The sequence below is a fragment of the Desmodus rotundus genome, chromosome 12, assembly GCF_022682495.2.
Source record: "Desmodus rotundus isolate HL8 chromosome 12, HLdesRot8A.1, whole genome shotgun sequence".
NCBI classification, from domain to species: Eukaryota; Metazoa; Chordata; class Mammalia; order Chiroptera; family Phyllostomidae; genus Desmodus; species Desmodus rotundus.
The window spans coordinates 5,843,891-5,865,052 of record NC_071398.1 but is presented as its reverse complement, the minus strand read 5'-3'; the positions used below and the strand labels follow the sequence as shown (position 1 = coordinate 5,865,052).

Below are 21,162 nucleotides of genomic sequence, written 5' to 3'. Positions count from 1 at the left end.
AGGCAAGGCAAAGTTTTCTTAGATCTGAAACCAAAAGCACTACCCATAAAAGATAAACAGGTGATAAACTTTATCAAATTGAGGGCCTTCTATTCTCAAAACTCTCAAAGCCAGAAAGTCTTAAACACGCCCTCATGCAAATAAAACGGTCCGACCACTTCGGAAGACAATCTGCGGATATCTTTAAAAAGGTAAGACATACACCTAGAACATGACAACTTAAATCCATACAAAAACATGTACATAAACATTCATAGCAGCTGTATTTGCGATTGCCAACAGCTGGAAACAACCCAAACGTCCATCAAGTGAACAGAAAAAAATTGTAGCATATTGCAGAAAAAGACACTGTGGTATAGCAATACAAAGAATCACTACCCAGCAACAAAAAAGAACGAGTTATGGATACATACAATACCATCAATGAATTTTAAAATCATGCTGAGTGAAGGAAGACAGGCCGGAACAAAAAGTACATACCATTTTATTGCACTTACGCAAATTAATCAATAGTGACAAATGGCAATTAGTGGCTGCCTGGGGCCAGGGTTGGAGGAAGAGGGAAGTATTACTACGAGGCACAAAGAAGCTGCCTGGTGCAATGAGTAAGTGAGGTACCTGGATGTTGCTGGCGGTTTAACAAGTACATACATATGTCACAACGTAACAAGTTGTGTAATTTACATATGTACAGTTTATGGTATGTCAATGACACCAAGAAAGCTGTTCTAAAAACGGAATGGGGAAGGCGAGGATTACCTAAATACGGTATATCCGGCCTGCAAAAAGGGACCTGTTGCATTTAGGACATAAGACTTTTGATTATCATTCGCTTTCTTTCATTGCTTTAGTCAGACTTTTTACTACTTAAGGCAATTTGGGTAACGCATATTTTTCTAGATATGTACCCATTTCATCTGTTATTTCTCAAATGTGCCATATTTCCTTATTACTCTTAGAAACCAATGATCCCAAAGTGTGTCTCCTTTTAAGTCCCTAATATTGTATCGCACGTGGCTTGCCTCCTCTTTCTCACGTTCTCAGTTGTTGTTGTTACCTAGAGCTTTAGTTTTGTATTCATTGGAAAACAGAAAGTATTTTAAACCAATAATTAAGTGAATTTTCCAGTACATTTTATCAATTTCTACATTCATCTTTGTCTCTTGTAATAAAAACCTTCAAGCTGGGTTCACTGTTCTTCTTGCTAAAGTGCAACATTTAACGGTTTTCCTAGTAAGAGCTATGCATAGTAACTCTCCTAGTCTTTTTTATCACTGAAAATATCCATATTTTTTCCTTACCCCTGAATCAAAGACTACCTGGGTTTTAAGTATTAAAATTAACTGTAATCTTCCCTTAGTACTTTGAAGACTTTATTCCCCTCTCTTCTAGCATCTGCTGTTTAATAATAAGAATCTTTCTTTTACAGAAAACCTGCATTTCTATATCTCGAGCCTTTTCAGGATTTTTCTTCTTTATACCCCTTATATTCTACATAGCAACATGGCGGCATTACTCAGTTATCTGAGGACTCGGATCTTTTTCAAATGAGGAAAACGCTCCACCCTTAGCTCTTCAGATTTCTCTTCCCCATCATGATCTGCATTCTCCTTTGCTGGAACTCCTAGCAGACAAACATTAGGACCTCTCGATCTACCTTCCGAGTCTCTCAGATGTTCTCGCTCTCCTTTTAAGCTTTTGTCTTTGTAAGAAGCTGCATCCCAGCTGAACTCCTCGGTGCTCTCTTCCAATGCGCTGGTCCCCTTCTCAAGCGTGTCCAGTCCCAAGTTCACCCCATCCTTTGGGGTTATCCTTTCTATAGCCCTACTTTTTATTCCCAAAATTTATAAATGGCTCTTTTTTCATGTACAGCGAGCTGTTCCTGTTGCTTTTCTGCATGTTTTGGAGCATTTTTTAAATCTTGTTTTTATCAGTGGGATGTCTGGACTTATCCCTTTGAATTTCCTGGACATGCTTATTTTAGTCTCTGACCAACTTCTCCATAAAATTAACCTCATCTGGAATGACCCTTTGTTCGCGTTGATTCTGCTGGCTATCTTTACGAGCGCTTACTTTCTTCACGTGTTCTGGTATTTTGTTTTGAAGGCTCCTTCCGAGTGGATGATTTTTCTGTCTTTGCTTTTTCCCACCTCTTTCTCTCTCTCTCTCTCTCTCTCTCTCTCTCTCTCTCTCTCTCTCTCTCTCTCTCTCTCTCCCTCCCTCCATCTGTGCTCACCGGCTCCTTCCTCCACAGCGGGTCAGCAGTCACCTGCACCACGATCCCTGTATTGCCGGCCCTGGACCACACCTCACTGAACGGTGATGTGGAGCATCACAACCTTCCCCCACCCCCCAATTACCCCACAACCAATCAGACTAATTCATTTTCTATCCTTGCAGGTTTCTCTCTTATCCCACCCCCTCAAGACCCCTATCTCCAGATAAGCTGGGTCCCCAACATGTTAAGTCTCTTCTCAGTCCCCCTTTGTGAGGAGTATGACTTCACCTTCACCCTTGGCTTCACGCAGTTGGTGCCCACGGTTTTGGTCCAGCTGACCCCTCCACGCTGTCCTCGTTCCAGACCACAGTGATGCCTGTCCTGTGAGCCCAGGTAGGACGCTTTGCTTATCTGTCACCCTTTCCCCGTGTTACCTGTCACTGGTACGTGTGCTTGGCGCAGCAAAAGGCATACACAGACTCTGAGCTTACCATTTGACAAGGAGGCACCGATGATGTCTTTGTGATAAAAATTCTCAGCAAGAGGATCACTAGGTCAAAAGGTACGCTCTGGGAAGACTGTCGATTCATATTGTGAAATTGCCCTCCAGGAAAACTGTATCCACTTCATTCCCATCAGCAGACAATATCCATTTCTTCATCTGATCACACACCAGTTAGTATCGAACTTTTATATCTCTGGCAAGTTGATAAATGAAAAAACAAGTTCACTCTAATCTACAGTCCTCTGATTGTTAATCAGATCTTGAGTAACTTTTCTTACATTAACTGCCCCTTGCAGTAGCTCCTCCGTGCAATTCCCATCATGTCATCTGTCCTTTTTTTTTTTTTTTTTTTTGGCAGGACTGTTCATCTTATCCTGTCTTCAATCTAAGAATCTATACTTTGCTTTCATATGAAAACAATGAATCTGGGTTTTATGTGAGTTGATTAGAATTTTCTTCATTTCTTCTTCATTCTTTCGTTATGAGCAACTTTCCCATAAATTAATTTGTTCCTTGGGGAAGTCACCTCTCTTGCATCAGGCTGTCACTAAATTTTCCGGCACTTATAAACTGTCCTCTCTAAGGCAGCGCCTTTCACTGTAACTCAAACTTTCCCAAGTCTTCCACAAAGTTAGCCATAGCATTCCATGTTCTCGTAAATTACTCTCTTTCAAAAGAAAATTTTTTAAATAAGTAAAACAACAGGTACAAAGTATACAGTCTAGCTCTTCATAGAATAATCTGAGTATCAAAAACTATTTGTCTCACCAACGTGATACTAAGTTCCTACTTAAAATCATCAAGTTTAAGAATGTAGTCCAAGTTTCAAAAGGAAAAGAAAGTTTCCGGAAAAGAAAAATGTCTACGGTGGAAAGCAGCTAGACAAGATGTAAAAAGAAGCAAAGGTTTGTAGAAAGGACTGACGCTTCGGGGAAAGGGCAGTTTCCACATCTGAATGATTTAATATTGGTACCAAAGCAGCACGTGCCTTTAACAAAACAAAATGTTGGATTCTTTCCTCTGGGATAATGACTTGGAACAGTCCTAACATCTTCTGACTTCATTGGGAGCGACTGCCTTGTAAACTAGGGTTTCCTCGAGCCACCCCAAGTATTGGACTGGAAACAGAGATAATCGCTCACCCAAGATTCTCCTGCACAGTCATAATACGGTCCATCATATCGTAAATGAACACAAGAGCGAGGGCAGTGGCATTCCAAACCATAAGAGGGAGATAACAGATTAATCAAAGCTCCTTCAGAGCCACTGCACCTACCTTCCAGCTCCAAGGATCTGATAACGCACCCCTTACCTTTCCAAGAGGACAAAAAAACTCTCCTCCTGGCCACACCTATTTCGATGAAAAAGTCAAATTCTCTCAGTCACACTTCAGTCTTCAGGGAACTTTCTGCCTTGTAATTTTATACCTAAGGGGTCTACTCAAAGGTCAGAAGACAGAGCTCTTTGAGATTCCAGCATGCGCCGTGCACAGCTTAGCACTAGCCTGGTCAAACCAAGCACCTCCCTGCTAGCGGGCCGACGGTAAACAACTCTGGAGACCAGCAGGATCTCTGACTCCCGTGTCGTTTTACAGAGCTTGAGCCATTACACCCTGACCAAACAACCTGCCATGGGAAAGCGGACGCACACGATGTTGCAGTAATGACATCAGCCAGTGACCTCGGTGACTGTCCATTTAATAATCCTTAGCTCTCGACTGGCCCTCCCTGGCTCTCGGCTGCTTCCACAGCAGACGCTGCATAATCGGACATTAGCTACTCCCCCTTGTGCAGCCGCAACTAAATTATTACAAGGCATGATGTGTTACTTTGAAAACCACAAAAATCCCTTCGCCGCAGACGCCGCGCTTGCAACTGTTACTTTCGCCTGGCTGTAAGGAAAAGTTAAAGAAAAACGCCTGGAAGAATGAGTTATTTAATGACTACTTTAGAGGTTCATAATACAAAGTAGGGATGTCTTTTTGTTTTCATTTATTCGTTCCCAGGATTCCAGAAAATCAATGCACTCGTTATTATTGCGATTTCTTGATTGAGGCGCTGCATGAAACTCCGTAACTTCACCAGCAGGTGTTTGATCTTATTTCAATGTGTGCATCTGATGTTCTCAAGTTCCCTCTTCTAATTATCTCACTAACGAAAAAGTACGCAAGCCGGCTTGGCTGATAAAACGTGAGCGATAACCCTAATATGTTTATTCTTCTTCAAATATGCCAAGGCTTGCCACCTGACCTCACCTGTCACAGGTTTAGTTTCATTACGCTGGAAAACACAACACTCCAACCTGAGATGTAACAACCAGAGGCCCAGGCTTCCCACTCAGCTCTTCATATTTTAACTGCGGATGTACAGCTATCTTTCCACGTGGCCTGCAACCACAAGGAGGAAAGGCGAGAGGGCAGAGCCTAAAATAATGGTTGAGAGCATCGGCTCCAGAATTCAACCTTGTTGGTTCAAACCTTGCCTCTGCTAGTTACTAGCTGGGGAACCCTGAGTCAGTTGCTTGGCTTCCGTGGGCCCCGGGTTCCCCATCTACAAAACAGGTAACAGGGATCACACCTACCTCACAGGGCTGTTAGGAAGAACAAAGGAAATGGCCAAGGGATCAGTGTATATGCAATTCCTGTTACAAACCAAGTACAAAACAGCATATTTCGGTACAGGTGTTAATAAAGTTTTAAAATAGACTAGAACGACTAACTGAGTGTCAGTCCTCATGGCCCCCTTCCCTCCTGCCTCCTCGGAACCATGTGCCGCTCCTCAGCGTTCTGTTTTATTTCCGACATCCAGCCACCTCCTCCTGTCCATAGGTCTGTCTGTTCTCGTCACCCTTTAGGCTTCTGTTATCTCAGACTTTAACAATGATCGAGCCTCCTTAAAATTAACTAATGTAGCTAATTAATTCATCATTTAACCCTTCCTTGGGCTTCCCTACTTCCCACTGTAGCTGCTGTCATCCCATGAAGTCCTTTCTTCCCCTACCCAACTTCCGGGACAACAGTTTAAGATAAATGCCCAGAATCCCTGCTGTCTTTTTTGCCCTGGCCCCTCCTATGATCTGCCTTCTACCAGTGCCAGGCGACCCAAGCCACTCTTCCCAAAGTCAAGGACGGACTCTAGGTGCCAAAACACAGCATCGTCCCCTTGGTCCTATGGGAAGCATTGGACACAGTAACCTGCATCCCTCTCTCAGAACCCTCTCGGCCCCCGGTTTCTGCAACATCCTCTCCCTTCTATGCCTCTAGCCTGGGCTCCCTCCTTCTCAGTCTCCGTTTCAGGTCTTTCTCCCTCTGCCCTCAACAGCAGGCCTTCCCTGCCCTTCCTCCTCTTCCACTCTAGAGAGTCACCCTCTTACAATGAGCCCCTTGCACATAACTCACAAATCCTCATCGCTGGCCCAAACCTGCCTGTAAAACTGTCTCCGGGATATTAGGGCATGAAAGTCCCCACCGGCACCCGGGATTCAATAAGCCCAGGATGAAAGTTAACATTCGCCTTTCCTAACTTCCTGAAGTCCACTTCCCCTGTTTTTAATCTTCCATGAATAGAATCGCCAGTCAGACAAACACGTCCTGTTCCCTGCTTCTTCTCACTCACTTCGTAGTTACAGACTGGAATGGGCTCTTTCATCTATGCTAATCCTTTTATTTCCTCCATTTCTTTGTTTACTGTTTATTCTAGTCCAGTTGTACCCATTTTTTCCTTTTGCCCCCCTCCACCCAGGCCACCCCTCTCGCCCACAGTCGCTCCCCTCTCCGTTGTCCATGTCCAGGAGTCATTCGCACATGTTCTTCGACATGCTAACTCTTCTAATCGTTATTAAAGTCTTATGAGGATGAGGCCAATATCGTTATCCCTGGTTTTCTTTTATTTTAATGAAGTGAAAACCAAGACAGACAAATTACCTGGGTCAAGATCACAGAGCTAGGAAGTGTCAGAGCTGGGAGTCGAATTCACATGGTTTTATCCACAAAGCCCAGGCTGCACCCCCCGGTACGCTGCGGCGGAGGGTGGCGGTGGGGGTCACATTTGAAAGTAAAGGCAAACATTCCAGCATCTGCCTCTACAGAGAGCTGAGTCCCAAGGACAGGACAGTGATCGCGACAGGTTCACCGAGGCAGTATTCCTGCCTTCACGCAACTCGACAAGCGGTACAAGCGTCAGACAAATTAAACAAGCTAAACTCAAAGGCAGGAAGTTCTATGGTACAGGAGGCAAGGAGCAGCTCTACGGCATCCACCTCACAGCACAGGACAGGGAGCTCTTGGGGTCCAAGGGGTCGAGAGATGCTATCTCACAACCATTAGGAGGGCTATTACCAAAAAAAAGGAAAAAAGGAAGAAAGAAGGTAACACGTGTTGGCACGGAGGTGGCACACACCATGGGTGAGAATGTAAAATGGTGCAGCCACTACGGTGCGGCCTTTCTTCAAATGATTAAAATTTCGATTACCATATTATCCAGCAATTCCATTTCCGTACAGATACCCACATGCATTGGCAGCTGGGTCTCGGAGAGATAGCTGCATCATTCACAACGGCCGAAAGGTAGACGCACCCCAAGTGCCCGTCAGCAGACGAATGGGTAAACGAAATGTGGAATGTTCCTGGAACGGAATATTACCCATTCTTCAAAAGGGAATTATGACTCTCATACCATAACAGAAGCGAACCTTGAAGAACACTATACTAAATGAAACAATTCAGTCTTCAAAGGACAAATACTGCCTGATTCCACTTATATGAGGGCCAAACATAGTCCAAGTCAGAGAGACAGGAAGTAGAGATGTGGCTGCCAGCGGCTGGAAAGAGAGAGGCACGGGGAGTTATTATTCCGTGGGGGCAGGGCTTCAGTTTGGGATGGAGACGTTCAGGAGGTAGATGGTGTGATGGTTCTGGGGTACAGGAAGCAAAGACGGGTGTGACAGTGTGAATGTGCCTGACGCCACTGAAAAGCACACTAAAAGTGGTTAAGATGGTAAACTTTATGGTATGTCTATTCACCACAGTTTTCTCTTTAAAAAAATGCACCGCAGACACTATGAACAGTATGTGTGAGTTCAAATAGGAAGAAGAAGAGGAAGAAGAAGAGGAGGAGGAGGAGGAGGAAAGAAAGAAAAGAAAAGAAAAGTCAAAAAGTTCAGAAAGTCTGGGGAGAAAAGCCCAAAAACTCACACACGCAGTTGACATGAGCTCTAAGCTACACATGACCTTACGTGTCTGAGGCCACACACTCTTCTCCACACAGTGCAGCCATGTACGACGGTTTGGCGTCACGCAATGAGACCAGAAACAATGTTAACAGTTGCCTAATCAGAAGCGAGAGCCTTCCTGAGCTTCAGACTTAGGAAACCTTCGTCGAAGTCCAAGAGCACTGTGGCATCTTCCCAGGCGAGGGTGTGGAGCAACCCTACATTGAGTTGAAACCACAAAGAGGCTGAGGGCTCCATGCCGGCTCTCTGAAAACACACGCAGGACTTGTTGCTTTTGGAGGACGACCTAGCTCGTTAGGGGGAAAAATAATGCTTTCGCCTGTGCTCCCTGAGCACTTCGTGGATCTCGAGCTCATGTTGCAGGTCATCACAGCACTGCTGGTTAGATGATCCACGAGGTTATGCCAACGGCTCCGTTCCCAGGGTCTCCTCTCTCCCACAAAAGTCCCTCCAGGCTAAAATCCGGCACACGCAGGCCTTGCTCAGAGAATGTCTTTCTATTTGCACGTGTGTCAGTGAGCATATGTATATTCATATATCTGCATGTATGTAAATGAGCATACACAAACTCACACAGGCATGAAACACAGGTGACAATGAAGAGCTTTAAGGAGCACGGCTATAATACATTTTATAAAGCTTTCATCACTGCAATATATTACAGCTTTGCAAATGTGCTACAGTCTTAAGCTACAATATTTCATTTCCAAAATGAAATTTGGCATGTGATTAATTTATTCCAACACCTGGATCTTATTACTGACACAATATGCTTGAGTGGGAAAATGCAATAAATACAATGCATTTGGACACTTACTGATACAGCACGGTGTATGTCCCTGAAAGAGACACACACCCAACTCCCTACTCCCTACTCCCCAGGAGGTAATGCCCCCAGGAGACTAAAGAAGCATCTGGTACCAAATATTTTCCAAGAAGAGAGGGAGATGGAGAGAGAGGTTGAGCATGAAGAAGGTCAATGTTGTATCAAAAGCAGAAGAGCACGTAGCCAAACAGGCAAAAAGAACAGGAGGCCAAGAGTAGAGAGAGCGCGAAGATGAAAGGGAAAGAGCTTACAAACTTTAGTTAAGAATTAAATCCGAAGAAGACCCATCAGGTTATAATTTCCTAAACTCAGGAATGTGTGCAGCTGCCTAGTTCAGTGCTTAGAGCCCGCAAGTGTGGACGGAACACCGCTGGATGGGAAAGAAATGTGACCCCTTCTGCTTCTTGCTGATCTTCACCCCAATCTTGCTCCTCTAAACAAAAGCCTGGCACTTCTGAACACCCACAGCTTATGGTTCAGTGATGGAGGGAGACTTGAGTGGAGCGGGAAGTGAAGGAGCCAGCCCGAGAATTACCCGATCACATGGAATGGGCGTAACACATCCCTGGATTTGCTCTGTTGTGACCTGGCAGCAATGAGTAACTCAGTGTCCTTGGCTGGTCTGAGCCTCCACACTCACCGTGGAGACTCGACTCATTTGTCTTCTCTCTGATGTTATATTTTTTGGCATGACTGAACTGTAATTTCACTTGACTCACCTAGTCTGCTAGGGACACACCAAACAGTCTGAGATGAAAGGTGTTTATATGATTAGTTAAATATACCAGACTTGCAGATGAGACAAAAGCGGGGGCGGGGGGGCTCAAAAGCTTAGAAAAACATTTCACCTGCCCACATAGCATTAATGTCCTCCATTCTAACCAAATGTCATTCAAATTTAATCTGCTGTCAGCCTGAAATGAACAATCAGGTTTCTCCTACTGACCAGCACTCCTCTGAAACCTAACACAAAAGTTAAGAGAAGTTTTTTTTAATTATAGTTACCCGATTTTCCTTGGGCCAACGGGCACATTTATACTTAACGTTTAATGTCAGGCAAACCCTTAGTTCCCTTATCTGTATGGCGTGTGGTAGTCCATGACCTCTGTCTGGGGTCACTTCTGGAGTGACCTTCTGACTACCAAAATCAAAATAAACTAGCAAAGACTGGTGGCATTTTCCATGAAGGGGAGCCCCTTCTCTCGCTGTGCCTCTTCCGACAGCGTGAGGGCGGTTTTCACGAGACTTTCTACTGGTGGCCGTGTGGATGGCAACCTCTCCGCGAAGACGGGCAGGTCGTCTGCTGCCCTGGGAACGGAAGGCGCGTGCTGTACGTGGGATGGCGTTTCCAGAGAACCCGCGCTCCAGTCCCACGCAGCCTCTCTGCCATCGGGTGTCCCAGCGTGAGGTCAGGAAGGCCCCGCTTGAAGTTAATGGTTTCCGAGTGCGTGGCTTTCATGTGCTCCCACTCCCTCTGTTTCTGACTGTTACCTATTAAAACTTCACAGTCCCAGAGACTATCCAAGTGGATCACTGACTTCACCGCGGCCAGAAAGAATCCAGAATAACAAAGCAGACGTTCTAAATGCATAACTGATGTGTGTGTTTATAAGAAAGCACGTTATCTCATAAACGAGATTGCAGATAATCTCTTCCGAACCCTATTTCATTCAAGAGCCGGAGTTGAACTTTGTGATGCCATTTTCGTGATGCTCTCATCTGCCCAGAGAGAGACACAGTGCATGCTGCCTGCCATTCTGCCTTAAGCCCACACCGTCAGCACCGCCTGCAGCCGCGGAGCCGCAGCAGCGCCGGCCCCGGGAGCACACGGCTCGCTGTCTCCTCTCCAGGTACTTGCCCGACTTCAAAAGCAGCACTTTACTCATGTACGGGCCATAATCTCACAGTCCAACAGGCACTTTTTAAAGGTGCATTGTGAAAAAAGTGTGTGTGTGTATGTGTGTGTGTGTGTGTGCACATCCACTTTCTCGTCCAGCTCTTTGAGACCGCTAAACCGTTTTTTCTATCCCAAAATGTATTCCAAACCCATCTGTTTCTCTCTGTCCCCCCCCCCCCGCCACCCCCTTAGGGCACGTCGCCATCATCTCTTGCCTGTAACACTTCACTAGCGCCCTCCTGACCTTCCTCCGGCCCCCTGACTGTGGTCTGCTCTCCAAAGCCGTCAGAGCAACGTCTGCTTTAAAAACCTAGGCCACACAGGGATGTGAAGCGCAGCACAGGGAATGTGGTCAATAATACTGTAATCACTGCGTATGGGGGCAGGTGAGGACTGAAAATAGCAGGGGGACCACTCTGTAAGGTATCTGATTGGCTGACCAGCATGCTGTATGCCTGAAACAAATACGGAGAAACACTGAATGTCAACTGTAATGGAAAAATAAAACACATTTTTTTTTTTAAAAAAAAAAGTAGATCAGATCGTCCTTGCTTAAAACCTTCTGCCCCCTTCCCGGGCTCCCACTAAACTCCTTATCACGACCCAGCCCCTGCCTAGCTGTCCAAGTCACAGCAAGTCTCTCCCTCATTCACCACGCTCCAGCCACGCAGGTCTTCCTTCTGTTCCTTAAATAACATTCCCCTCTCCCCTTGACCCCCCCCACCGTGTCATTTTGGCCAAACTGTCTCCTTCTCGTCAGTCCGTTCCCAGCCCCGCCCCGCCCTGCCCTGGCCATCCTATCCCGAACAGCACCCACACACCAGCCACTCGCTGTCACATACTCTGTTGGTGTATTTGTACTTATTTTTGTCTGTCTCCCCTCTAGACTGCAAGCTCCGTGAAAGCAGAGATCAAATATACCTCCCTTTCTTCTTCCATTCAGTAGTTATTTTGTGTCTATTTTGTGCAAGGCATTGTTCAAGTTGCCAGGATTAAGAGGTAAACCAACCCACGAGGCTGAGATCCCTTTCCTAGAACATTGCCGTCCCGCCAGGCCCCTCACGGAATCCCCAGCACAAAGCCGGCCCTCGACAAATACTTCCTGAATGAATGAAAACACTGCAGCGACTCGATCCTCAGGTTTTACTGTTGTGCTTCGAGACGACTTTTAAAACATTTTCATTAAACCAGTCAAGTTACTAATGAATGAAATCTACTGAGACGGGTCACACACAGAGAAGCAATGTAGAGTCTACCACAATGGCGACAATCACAGCTCTTAGAGCTCAGTGCTGTCCCAAGGCTGCTTCCTACGTCCCACTCCCACCAGCGAAATTCTCTGATGACCAATTCTCACCTCTTTTACAGTTTCTCGTAAATCGCACCCCCTCCCCACCTCGCCCCACTCTGCCCCCCGCTCCTTGACAGAGGTACCTGAACTGAGCCCTCCAATGGCTCTGAAACAGTTTTTAATATGTGTAAATGTATCTGCGATGTCTGAATTCTAACTGTAAGCACAGGCTCATTTTTTTTTTTCGGTTTTGTTTTTCACATAAGGAACTTCACTTATCTAGTCAACGCCTGGTAACTTGAAATCTACTTGGCAACTGCCTGTTCGGTCTGTCTCCCCCAATTTACACTTCGAGCAGCCATTAGAGGCAAGCCCAAGAGTGAGATCATTTAGGCCTCCTCTCCCTTTCGCTGGTAGGGTGCCCTGAGTCCCGCCCAGAGGAGCCTGTCACTGCCAACACCTTTGACAGCTCACCTAGTTTCAGGTCTGCTGAGAGATGCCTGACTCCCCCTCCGCCAAGTCAAGGAAGAGGAATCCTGGAAAACCACAAATCCACATCCCTCGTTCCACAAAAATGTATGTACTCCTGAGAGTCACCATGGAAGCGGGGCTTACGCCCTTTCCGTGCTGAATCTAGTCGAGGAGAGAACCCACACACGGGAAGATACCAGGAGAGCCGAGTGAGGCGAGGACCAGTTCAGGGGGCGTTCATTTGATGCTTCGCGTTCGTTTGTCTACAATTTGAAGTAGTCTTCAGAGTGCACATATAGAGAGAGCAAACACACGACTTGAATTTGCAGAGCGCCCTTGAACAGAAGTATGTACTGACAAAAAAAAACATTAAAATCTTTGAGGAAGATGCGTGAAGTAGAATATTAGGTCCAGGTTCTAAGACCGGTACTCAGCTATAAAGCAGAGGTACCTAGCTAGATTCGGCCACTCATCACAACTGCCCGTAGAGTTAACTGCTTTTTGGTACAGCTTCCAATGAGCCCCAGACCTGCTGACTCAGAATCTCCAACAGTAAGGTGTGGATGTTGGTCCTAAAGCCACTGAGCAGAGCTGATCATCAATCATATTTAGAAACCATTGATCTACAGAACCTAAAACCTGAACTCCAAAACCATCAAAAGAAAGGCAGTTAAATGAGCAAAGCAGGTGAATATAAGACACAGGAAATAGTGCGGCACGCACTCATACTAAAGAAAAAATGACTGCAGGCCCAACTCAGTCTGCTGCTCGAATTCAGTCTGCTGTTATTTGTTCATTGACACGATCGCTTCTTGGAGCTCGGCACCTTATCTCGTTCATTTCTGTGCCCGGTAGCATGCCTAATGTACGACAGGTTCAGTCAGTGTTTGCTGCATCACTGATAAAAACGAGGCGCAATCCCAACTCTTCTGACACTATTAAGACAACTGCCAGACCGGGTAACTCATCCTCATTCATTCATTCATTCAACCAAAACCTGTTACACTCCTTCCACATAGAGGCTGTAAGGATACTGACTTGAGTAAGGCAGACAATACCCCCGTCCGTGCGGGGCTTACAGTTGGGGAGGGTGGAGGGGAGGCAGGGAAGAGACATTCAGAAACGGGCCGGTTTCAGACGGTGATGTTATTCAGCATTAAATGGCTGCATTCAGTCTCCAAGGCTGGTAAACCACACGGAAGTCAGTGGATGTCCCTGGTTTTCCAGGAACTGAGGAAAGCTCACCTGCGGGGCGGTGGATGGGGAGCACAGGTTGAGAGTTCCGTGCCCCAAGCACTGCCACGGCACCAGTTAAGTGACTTTGGACAAATCGCTTAATCGATGAGGAGTGAGATTACATGATCTCTAAGACTTTCTAGCCCTAAGAGTTTTATAGACTATTCGTAAAGATGAATTAGCAAAATTTCACGTACTGGGATGGTCACGTCCCACTACTGCCCAAATACTTTGAGCTACCAACCCTCGATTATCACAAACCGAAAATACTTTCCAAGCTCCTCATGGGTCCAGCTCTTCAGTTTACCCACGGCTCAGACGTCTCTGCCACGGCACAACGGGCATGCACATGCCCGCCCTGAGTGATGAGGCTGGCACTGCCACACAGGCCTCGGGGCAAAGGAAACCAAATATCGAGTTCAAGGCAATTAAGGAATCCAGAAATTAGTTAAATTCCCTCATTCAACAAACATTAATAAGAGACTGCGGGAAGCCAAGTATTCGCCTAGTTCCTAAAAAAGAAAGGAAAAAAGAACCCGCAGACTTTTCCCATAAGGACCCTGGTCCAGTGCACAGATTCTTAACCTGGGCGTCAGAGTTTCCACGAACCCCACAGAAATGAAATGCCACGTCTCGAGTGCACGTGCACATTTCTGGGGGGAGGGTCCACGGCGGGTGTGCCACTCCCAAAAGGGTCAATGATCCAAACCGGAGGCGCCACACAGGACACTTCAGGCAGAGCCTCGCTTTCATCCTTCCGAACGGGTCCCAGTTATGGAAATAAGGAGACGGGTTTAAAGAAGTTCTGTCCTAAGATGTAGCCAAGAAGTGGCAGAGCAGAAATCTGAACCCTGTCCTGCCGTCCCTCAAAGTCTACATTTTTTGTCGGCCACAAGCTTTCATACTTTATTCGCTTACAAAAAATGGGGGGCTGGGAGTAGGGGCCTGTTTAAAGGAGTAAGTCTGCGAAAGCCCCACGGACCAAGGGCCACTCTCGTGTACGGTCAACGATGTTATATTGAAGGCAGGTTCAAGCCAGCGTTTCCATTTCTCAACCTCTGCCTCCACCCCACAGGAATAAGCCGACAGAAGCGCAGGGCCCCGAACGAGGGCTTTCTGATGTTGGGGGTCCTTTCCGTTCAGAAGCAAAGCACAGGAACCTCCTGGGGCAGCCTAACTCCACCCCCGCCCCAGGCAGGAGTTGGGGTAACTGTTATTCCACCCCTTGAATTTGGTGGGTTTGGGTACATCTCACTTTCTGAGCTTTCCTCTGGGGCTAACACCTGGCCTTGACCTCTGACATTCACACAAATGGTTGTTTCCATTTCCTAAGTCACACTGGGAGCTACATTAAAAGCAGTCTGAAAAATCATGTCAGACGTGACGGAGTTTGCAGTAAAGAAATATCACTTATGTAATGTATTGTGGCGTAAAAGAATGTCAGTCTTTGGAACCAGGATTCAGTCTAAATCCCAGGACTGCGATTTAGTAGCTGTGTGACCTTGGGTAAGTTACTTTGCATCTCCGAACCCTGATGACACAATTCCTAAAATAGGGATAAGGATATTTCATATTTTAATAATCAACGCATTTGTAGTGAGTGCCTACTTATGTCAAGCACTGTTCTAGGCTCCAGAAGTACATTTGTGAATGTAACAGGTAAGGTTCCTCCCTTCATTAAGCTTATTATATTCTAGGTAAAAGAGACAAGTAGCCACATAAATAAAAAATTAATTTTAATAATACTAATCACTTAAAACAATAATAGCTAATAGTTCTTGAGCATATATACAATGTGTCAGAAAATACAGGAGATAAGTATTAACTAATTTAATTCTCACAATGGAGGAACCTAAAATTATTATATCCATTTTATAGAAGAGAAAACCAAAGCCCAGAAAGGTTAAGTAACTTGCCCAAAGTCACAAAGCCAGTAAGCCACAGGGTCAAGTTTGAAATCCAAACAGTCTGACAACAGAACCCCACTCAATATTGCATGGAGTGATTCAATTAATATAAAGTTAATGATAGGATAGAGGGAGGTCTCTGTAGGCTGCTGGTCAGGGAAGCTACACTGAGCAGGTAAGGCACAAATCAAGAGAAGCCACCAGGCCCAGAATCAAGGTGTTGGGAGAGTTCTCCGAGCAGGAAGAACGGCTGGCACGAAGGCCCGGAGGAAGAACCAGCCGGGTGAGCGGCTGCTGGGGACAGAAAGAAGGCCAGCACGTCTGGAGCACAGTGGACAAACCGGTGGGGGGCAGAGGGTGGCAGAGGAGTTCTCAGATCTGCAGAGGCCGGACCTCGGCCGGAGAGCAAGGATCTCATTGTGTGTGTGTGTGCAATGCGACCTCATCGAAGGGCCTTCAGGAGGGCGGTGTCGCAGCAATTGTTGCTTCACCTTTTCAAAATGAGTCCCTCCGGGGTGTGTGTGTGTGTGTGTGTGTGTGTGTGTGTGTGTGTGTGTGTGTGTGTGATGACTGGGGGGGGCGGGGAGGGCGTGGCTGTGAAAAGTTGCAGCAAGGACACCAATTTGGGGGTGCAGAAGTCCAGGCAAGAGACAACAGTGACTTGGTTGCTCTACACTGTAGTCTCAGCGGTGGGGAGAATTACACGCACCCGGGGTCCAGCGGAGTCACCACGAGGGGTGGAGGAAGACACACAACACACCTAGTAGAGTGTCTGACACAGAACAGGCACTTACAAACGGTAATGGCCTTCCCTGTCTGACATTAATTACTAAGAAACTTGGCAGGGGGAAAAAAGAACGATAAACCATCTCCAAAATGACTACTAAGCCTCTCCGAACCCCTGCCCCAATTTCTCCAAAGAAGCCCAGAGCTCAGAGAGCAAACTGGGAAGGCACCAAATTCAAAACACAATGGAGAATTGATCTATTAAAAGAGCTGGACTGTTCAATTAAAACCGTTTCCGTGTGCCAAGCTTCAGCACAAAGGGATCAGTCTTCTTTAACAATGAGGACGGGTTAAGAGCAGGCTTGGGTTACACAATCTCTCCTCCTCTTCACCGGGAGGCACTTAGATGGAATTTTTTTTTTTAATAGAAAAGACAAACTCTTGAGTAAATGTAATAATTGTTTCAATAATGTGCCCCAACCACCCAAGAAGTTAAAAAAAAAAAAAAGAGAAACTGGAAAATTGGGATTCTTCTGTTACATGACCAGCTAAGTGCTGCCTGGACACCGGCCTGCGTTCGCACTGGAGAAGGACGATGCTGGCCGGCGGGGAGATCGGACGGCCTGGCACGGGTTCCGGAATCAGACGGAAGGTTAGCTTTCAAACATAAAAAATAAATAACTAAGCAAGTGAGCGAACTAATAAAACCATCAAAAGCTTGCTGAGGAGGCCAACTGCCTGAAATAATTTTCACATGTTGCCCCCAATAGGTCCTTTTTCGAGAAGCCTTTCCTCACCAACGTCCCAAACAACAACAACAAGGAGACCACAACCCACTGGTCTAATTTAAACATTCGTCATCACCACGGATTATCATTATCCAGCCCCAGGAACGAAGCCCGCGGTGAGAGCAAGCCCAGAAGAGGAGGGAAACTTTCTCCTCTGGGTGCCGCACTCTGATGCCAGGGCGAAGAGGAAATTAGCTTTGGAGCTAATAATTCTTATTCCGTGCTTTGAGTTTTTACGCGTCAGGTCTTCCTAGTTACGCTAGCGCAGTGGTTCAGCACAGAATCCGCCAGATCGGCATCATCTTCAACGCAATACTACTATTGGCTGTTCCGCTGGGATGCGATGTGCGCCGGGCGCAGCAGAATGGGGGTAAGACGGCAGGCGCGCTGGCAGAAATCGAGCACTGGCGGTCACCGCTTTCTTCAGCCCCTGCATCCCAGTAATGGGGAAAAAAGAAAAACGTCGGTGTCCTTGAAGCAGCAGTAGAAGGTGTTCATTGTATCAAATCTTGCATGTGGAGGAGCTGTCTCTTTACTACTTACTGTGTGGGACAAAATGGGAAATACACGCCAAGTACCTCCCAGAAACAGCAAAGCAAAGGGGCTGTCTCAAAGAAGAACACACTTGTGCGACTGAGTCGTGGACTGGGCTTCTCACTTTTTTCACGGAACGCCGTTTTTTCCTGGAGAAAAGACTGGCAAACAAATAGGGCTCGGCAAACGTTGGTATTTGGCAGGCGTGTTCTCAAAAATCAGTAAAGTGAGCCAGTCGCTTCGACGGGCTGTATTTGCTGCCAGTGACAAAACCTGAGTTTTCAAATCAAAATTTAGAAGTATGGAGAATTTCTATTTGCCTCCTTGCATGGGAAAGCTTCCCAATACTTCACGACTTTTCTGATATGATCATTGGTGATATTAATGAATGTGAACTTTGACACGGTGTAAGGAAATGTGTCCACCTTTGGAAGATCTGTCTTAATTCAGTGAGCTAATAATTTTCCACGGGACCAAAAGCATGATGTTACAAAATCATGCATGACTAAGAGATCCATTCAAAGTGCAAAAATAGACCAACAGATAATAATATAAATAATAAGAGTAGGAAAACTTCACTCATATGGGTTCAGATTCCACACTACAACCAAACCTTTACGAAACTATGTTGAATTTTGGTGTAATATCAAAAAAGATCCACATATAATAGCCGAAGAAACAATTAAAATACCCCCCTTTTCTATTAGAGTGAGTAAGGCTGGATTTTATTCATATACTTCAACCAAACCAACACATTGCAACAACTGAATGCAAGAGTAGGTATGAGAAGCCAGGGTCACTAAGCCAGACATTAGAGATTTACAAAACTGTAAAACGATGCCGCTCTTCATGCTGGTTTTTTTTTTTGTACTGGAAATGGTTGCTTTTCGTAAAAATACTTGTTAATGTGGTCTTTTTTTTTTCTTTTGCTGTTTTTTAAAGAGGACTTAATGCTATCTTTAAATTCCTCAATTGTAGTTCCTAACATGGTAAATATCAATAGCTATAGCCCTTCTAAACAAAAGCTCTTGGGGGCCCTCCGTCATTTTTTGCAGGGTAAGTATGAAAGGATCCTGAAGCCAGTAAGTTGAGAATTTTGGCTTAAAGTAAATCCATAATCGCCGCCTGTTTCACACACACCCTGCACAAATGAAAAGCAGAACGAAGACAAACAATTTCTTTGGGCTCTATTGTGTAATTTACTTAAGGCCCACGGGCCTTGCTAATTTGCATGTCTGATTTACTCAGAATCCTTTCTTCCTCCTCCTCTCTGGCAAGAAACCACAGACAAATTCCATTGCTGTTTCACAACCCGCTCTTAAGCAAACTGCAATGCGGTGTGGCGCAGACGTGGAGCTCGTCCAGCCCGGCAAATTGGGGGGGTGGGATAAGGAGCTGAGCTCCAGGGTTTTCCAGCCAAGGGCCCTTTTCAAACGCTAAATCCACAAAACACAGCATTAGCTTGCTCAGAGCAAATAGTTCATTTGTCCTTTCGCTAAAAATGAAAAGGACAAAAATCACACAGCTATAGTACCGCGGCAGCCCGTACACTGACCCTCCACCGTCCCCTGTCCCCGAGCAAGTCGGCATCTCAACCATGAAGAATCAACCAGCCAGTCAAATCCATAACAAATATTTATACTGCCTACATGAAAGAAGAGGCTATACAGTCACACAAGGAAAACGAACAATACAGGTAATACAAAAAAAAAAAAAATGCCCAAGTAAACAGTGCTACACAAGTGTGAAGAAAGGAGGTGAAAACCGCGCACCAACGTGACCAAGGGCATGAATAAATGGGAAGAAAGTAGAAAATTAAACACTGGGAGTAAAGGGAGCAAAGCCAAAAAATTAGGAGAGGACAAGACACTCCCAGACATCAGTGTTAGACCTTTGGGCTAAACTTCGGTTCAGAGGGAAGTGGGTATGGGGACAGGGCGGGGGTTGAAAGATAATGTTACAGCAACAGAGTGATCTGGATTATAGAGATGCTGAAAGTTAAGTAGTCCAGATTCTGTCCTTTTGAGAAGGATAGAAGCACAATGGAAGCATGCTACCTTATTTCCTGTCTTGTTTTTTTAAATACTAATATATTAATAATACGATTGAGTTAAAAAGAAACCAAGAGTAGAGGCCAGGGAAGCAGCTAAGGAGACCACTAAGAAGCCCAGGCAGATGTGAGCTGGGCCTGAACAGGGAGACGGCATAGTGATTTAGAAGGAAAGATGTGATTTTAGGCACCCTGGGAGAGGGGGGAGTGGAGGTGAGGGACGGGCCCTCAGCACCCTTCTAATCTATGATTGTGCTGCAAAGGATGGAAAGTTTAAAACTACATTTCCCAGACTGCTCTGCAGTGCAGCTGGGGCGCTGGATGAGCATTGGGCTCTACCAGGTGAGACTGAGAAGGGGGCCATCTGCTCACTGCTTCGACCTTTCCTGCAGGCGAGAGTCATGGAGACCTTGGAGATCCCTGCAACGACATTCCAGGATCTGGCCATTAGCTCTGAGGTTATCAAATGACAGTTGTAAAGGTGGTTCCTTGCTTTTCCCTGAATGCAGCTACGGTGGTACGTTACTAAAAATCAACAGTCTGGTAATGGCTCCTGATTCCTGGCCCCCTTGAGTGCAACGGATCAGCAGCCCACGTGGCAAGCCTGTCTGTAGTATCGTTCCAGAAGCCCACCTCTGGCACCTCGGCTGTGACCCCATTTCTCTGGTCCTCCCGCTGACTTCATAAGAATGTATTTCCCCTCTTGCATAGTTTGTTTCCTCCAACTAAGTCCAGGCAGATATGTGGGTTTAAATAAAAGCAGGAGAGCCAAGTTTAAAAATGTCTGATACACCGTTCAAAGAACAGAACTAGAACTTGAAAACAAAATTTTCGCAAGTAGGAATCAACAAAGAAAAATTCTCTTAGATTTCTTAAGTAATTGTAACAACATCTTCCGTCTCTCTGGAGCTCTGAACATGGGCAAAGGCATTCTGAGACGTTCTCACTTCATTTTACCTGGCTTAGCCCACCCAAAGGGTGGGTGGCGTCACAGTCTCCATTCCAAGCAAGGTGACTACGAAGTGCAGGGAAGGTAAACAACCCCCTAAGGTCACAGAGGGTAAGTTAGTGGTCCAGCTGAAGTATTTCCTGCTTTAAACCTATTTTCTCCTGTTTGGTCTTCTGTCAGTTAACTCTAACCATGTTCTAAAGTAAATGTTAAAATTGTTGGTGTAGAAACATTAGGACCCTAAGAGGGCTAGGCTAGGGAAGCCGCAAAGAATTAACTGGGGCCTGACGCACAACCATGGAAAAATAAAAAATGCCCTGTGCAATTTTCGTCTCCGATTTTAACTTCCAATGCGGTGCCTGTGGCAGGCCCCGTGTTCCTGTGACACCTTCCAATACACACAGTCGAGCGGCGCACGGCGTCCGATTCCCTGGGCAGCTACTCATTTATTTCTCTATCACTGCAGGAGTTGGAAAATTAACAGTGTGGTGTTTACCGACCTTCACTGGGCCATAACATGAAAGCCCCAGTGTGT

General features: G+C 45.9%; 1 protein-coding gene across 2 annotated transcripts in view; it reads right to left on the bottom strand.

Annotated features, from left to right (window-relative positions):
• Positions 1-21,162, bottom strand: part of FTO (FTO alpha-ketoglutarate dependent dioxygenase) — a 314,052-nt gene that overhangs the window by 235,206 nt on the left and 57,684 nt on the right. Inside the window, exon 1 of one of the 2 annotated variants that reach the window (XM_045188382.3) lies at positions 2,710-2,825. The exons of the other annotated variant lie outside the window; for it this stretch is intronic. Within the exon in view, the coding sequence (XP_045044317.2) occupies positions 2,710-2,808 (99 nt within the window). The 5' untranslated portion in view covers positions 2,809-2,825. Of the gene's footprint in view, positions 1-2,709; positions 2,826-21,162 lie in introns of those variants that run through there. 2 annotated transcript variants of the gene reach the window in all.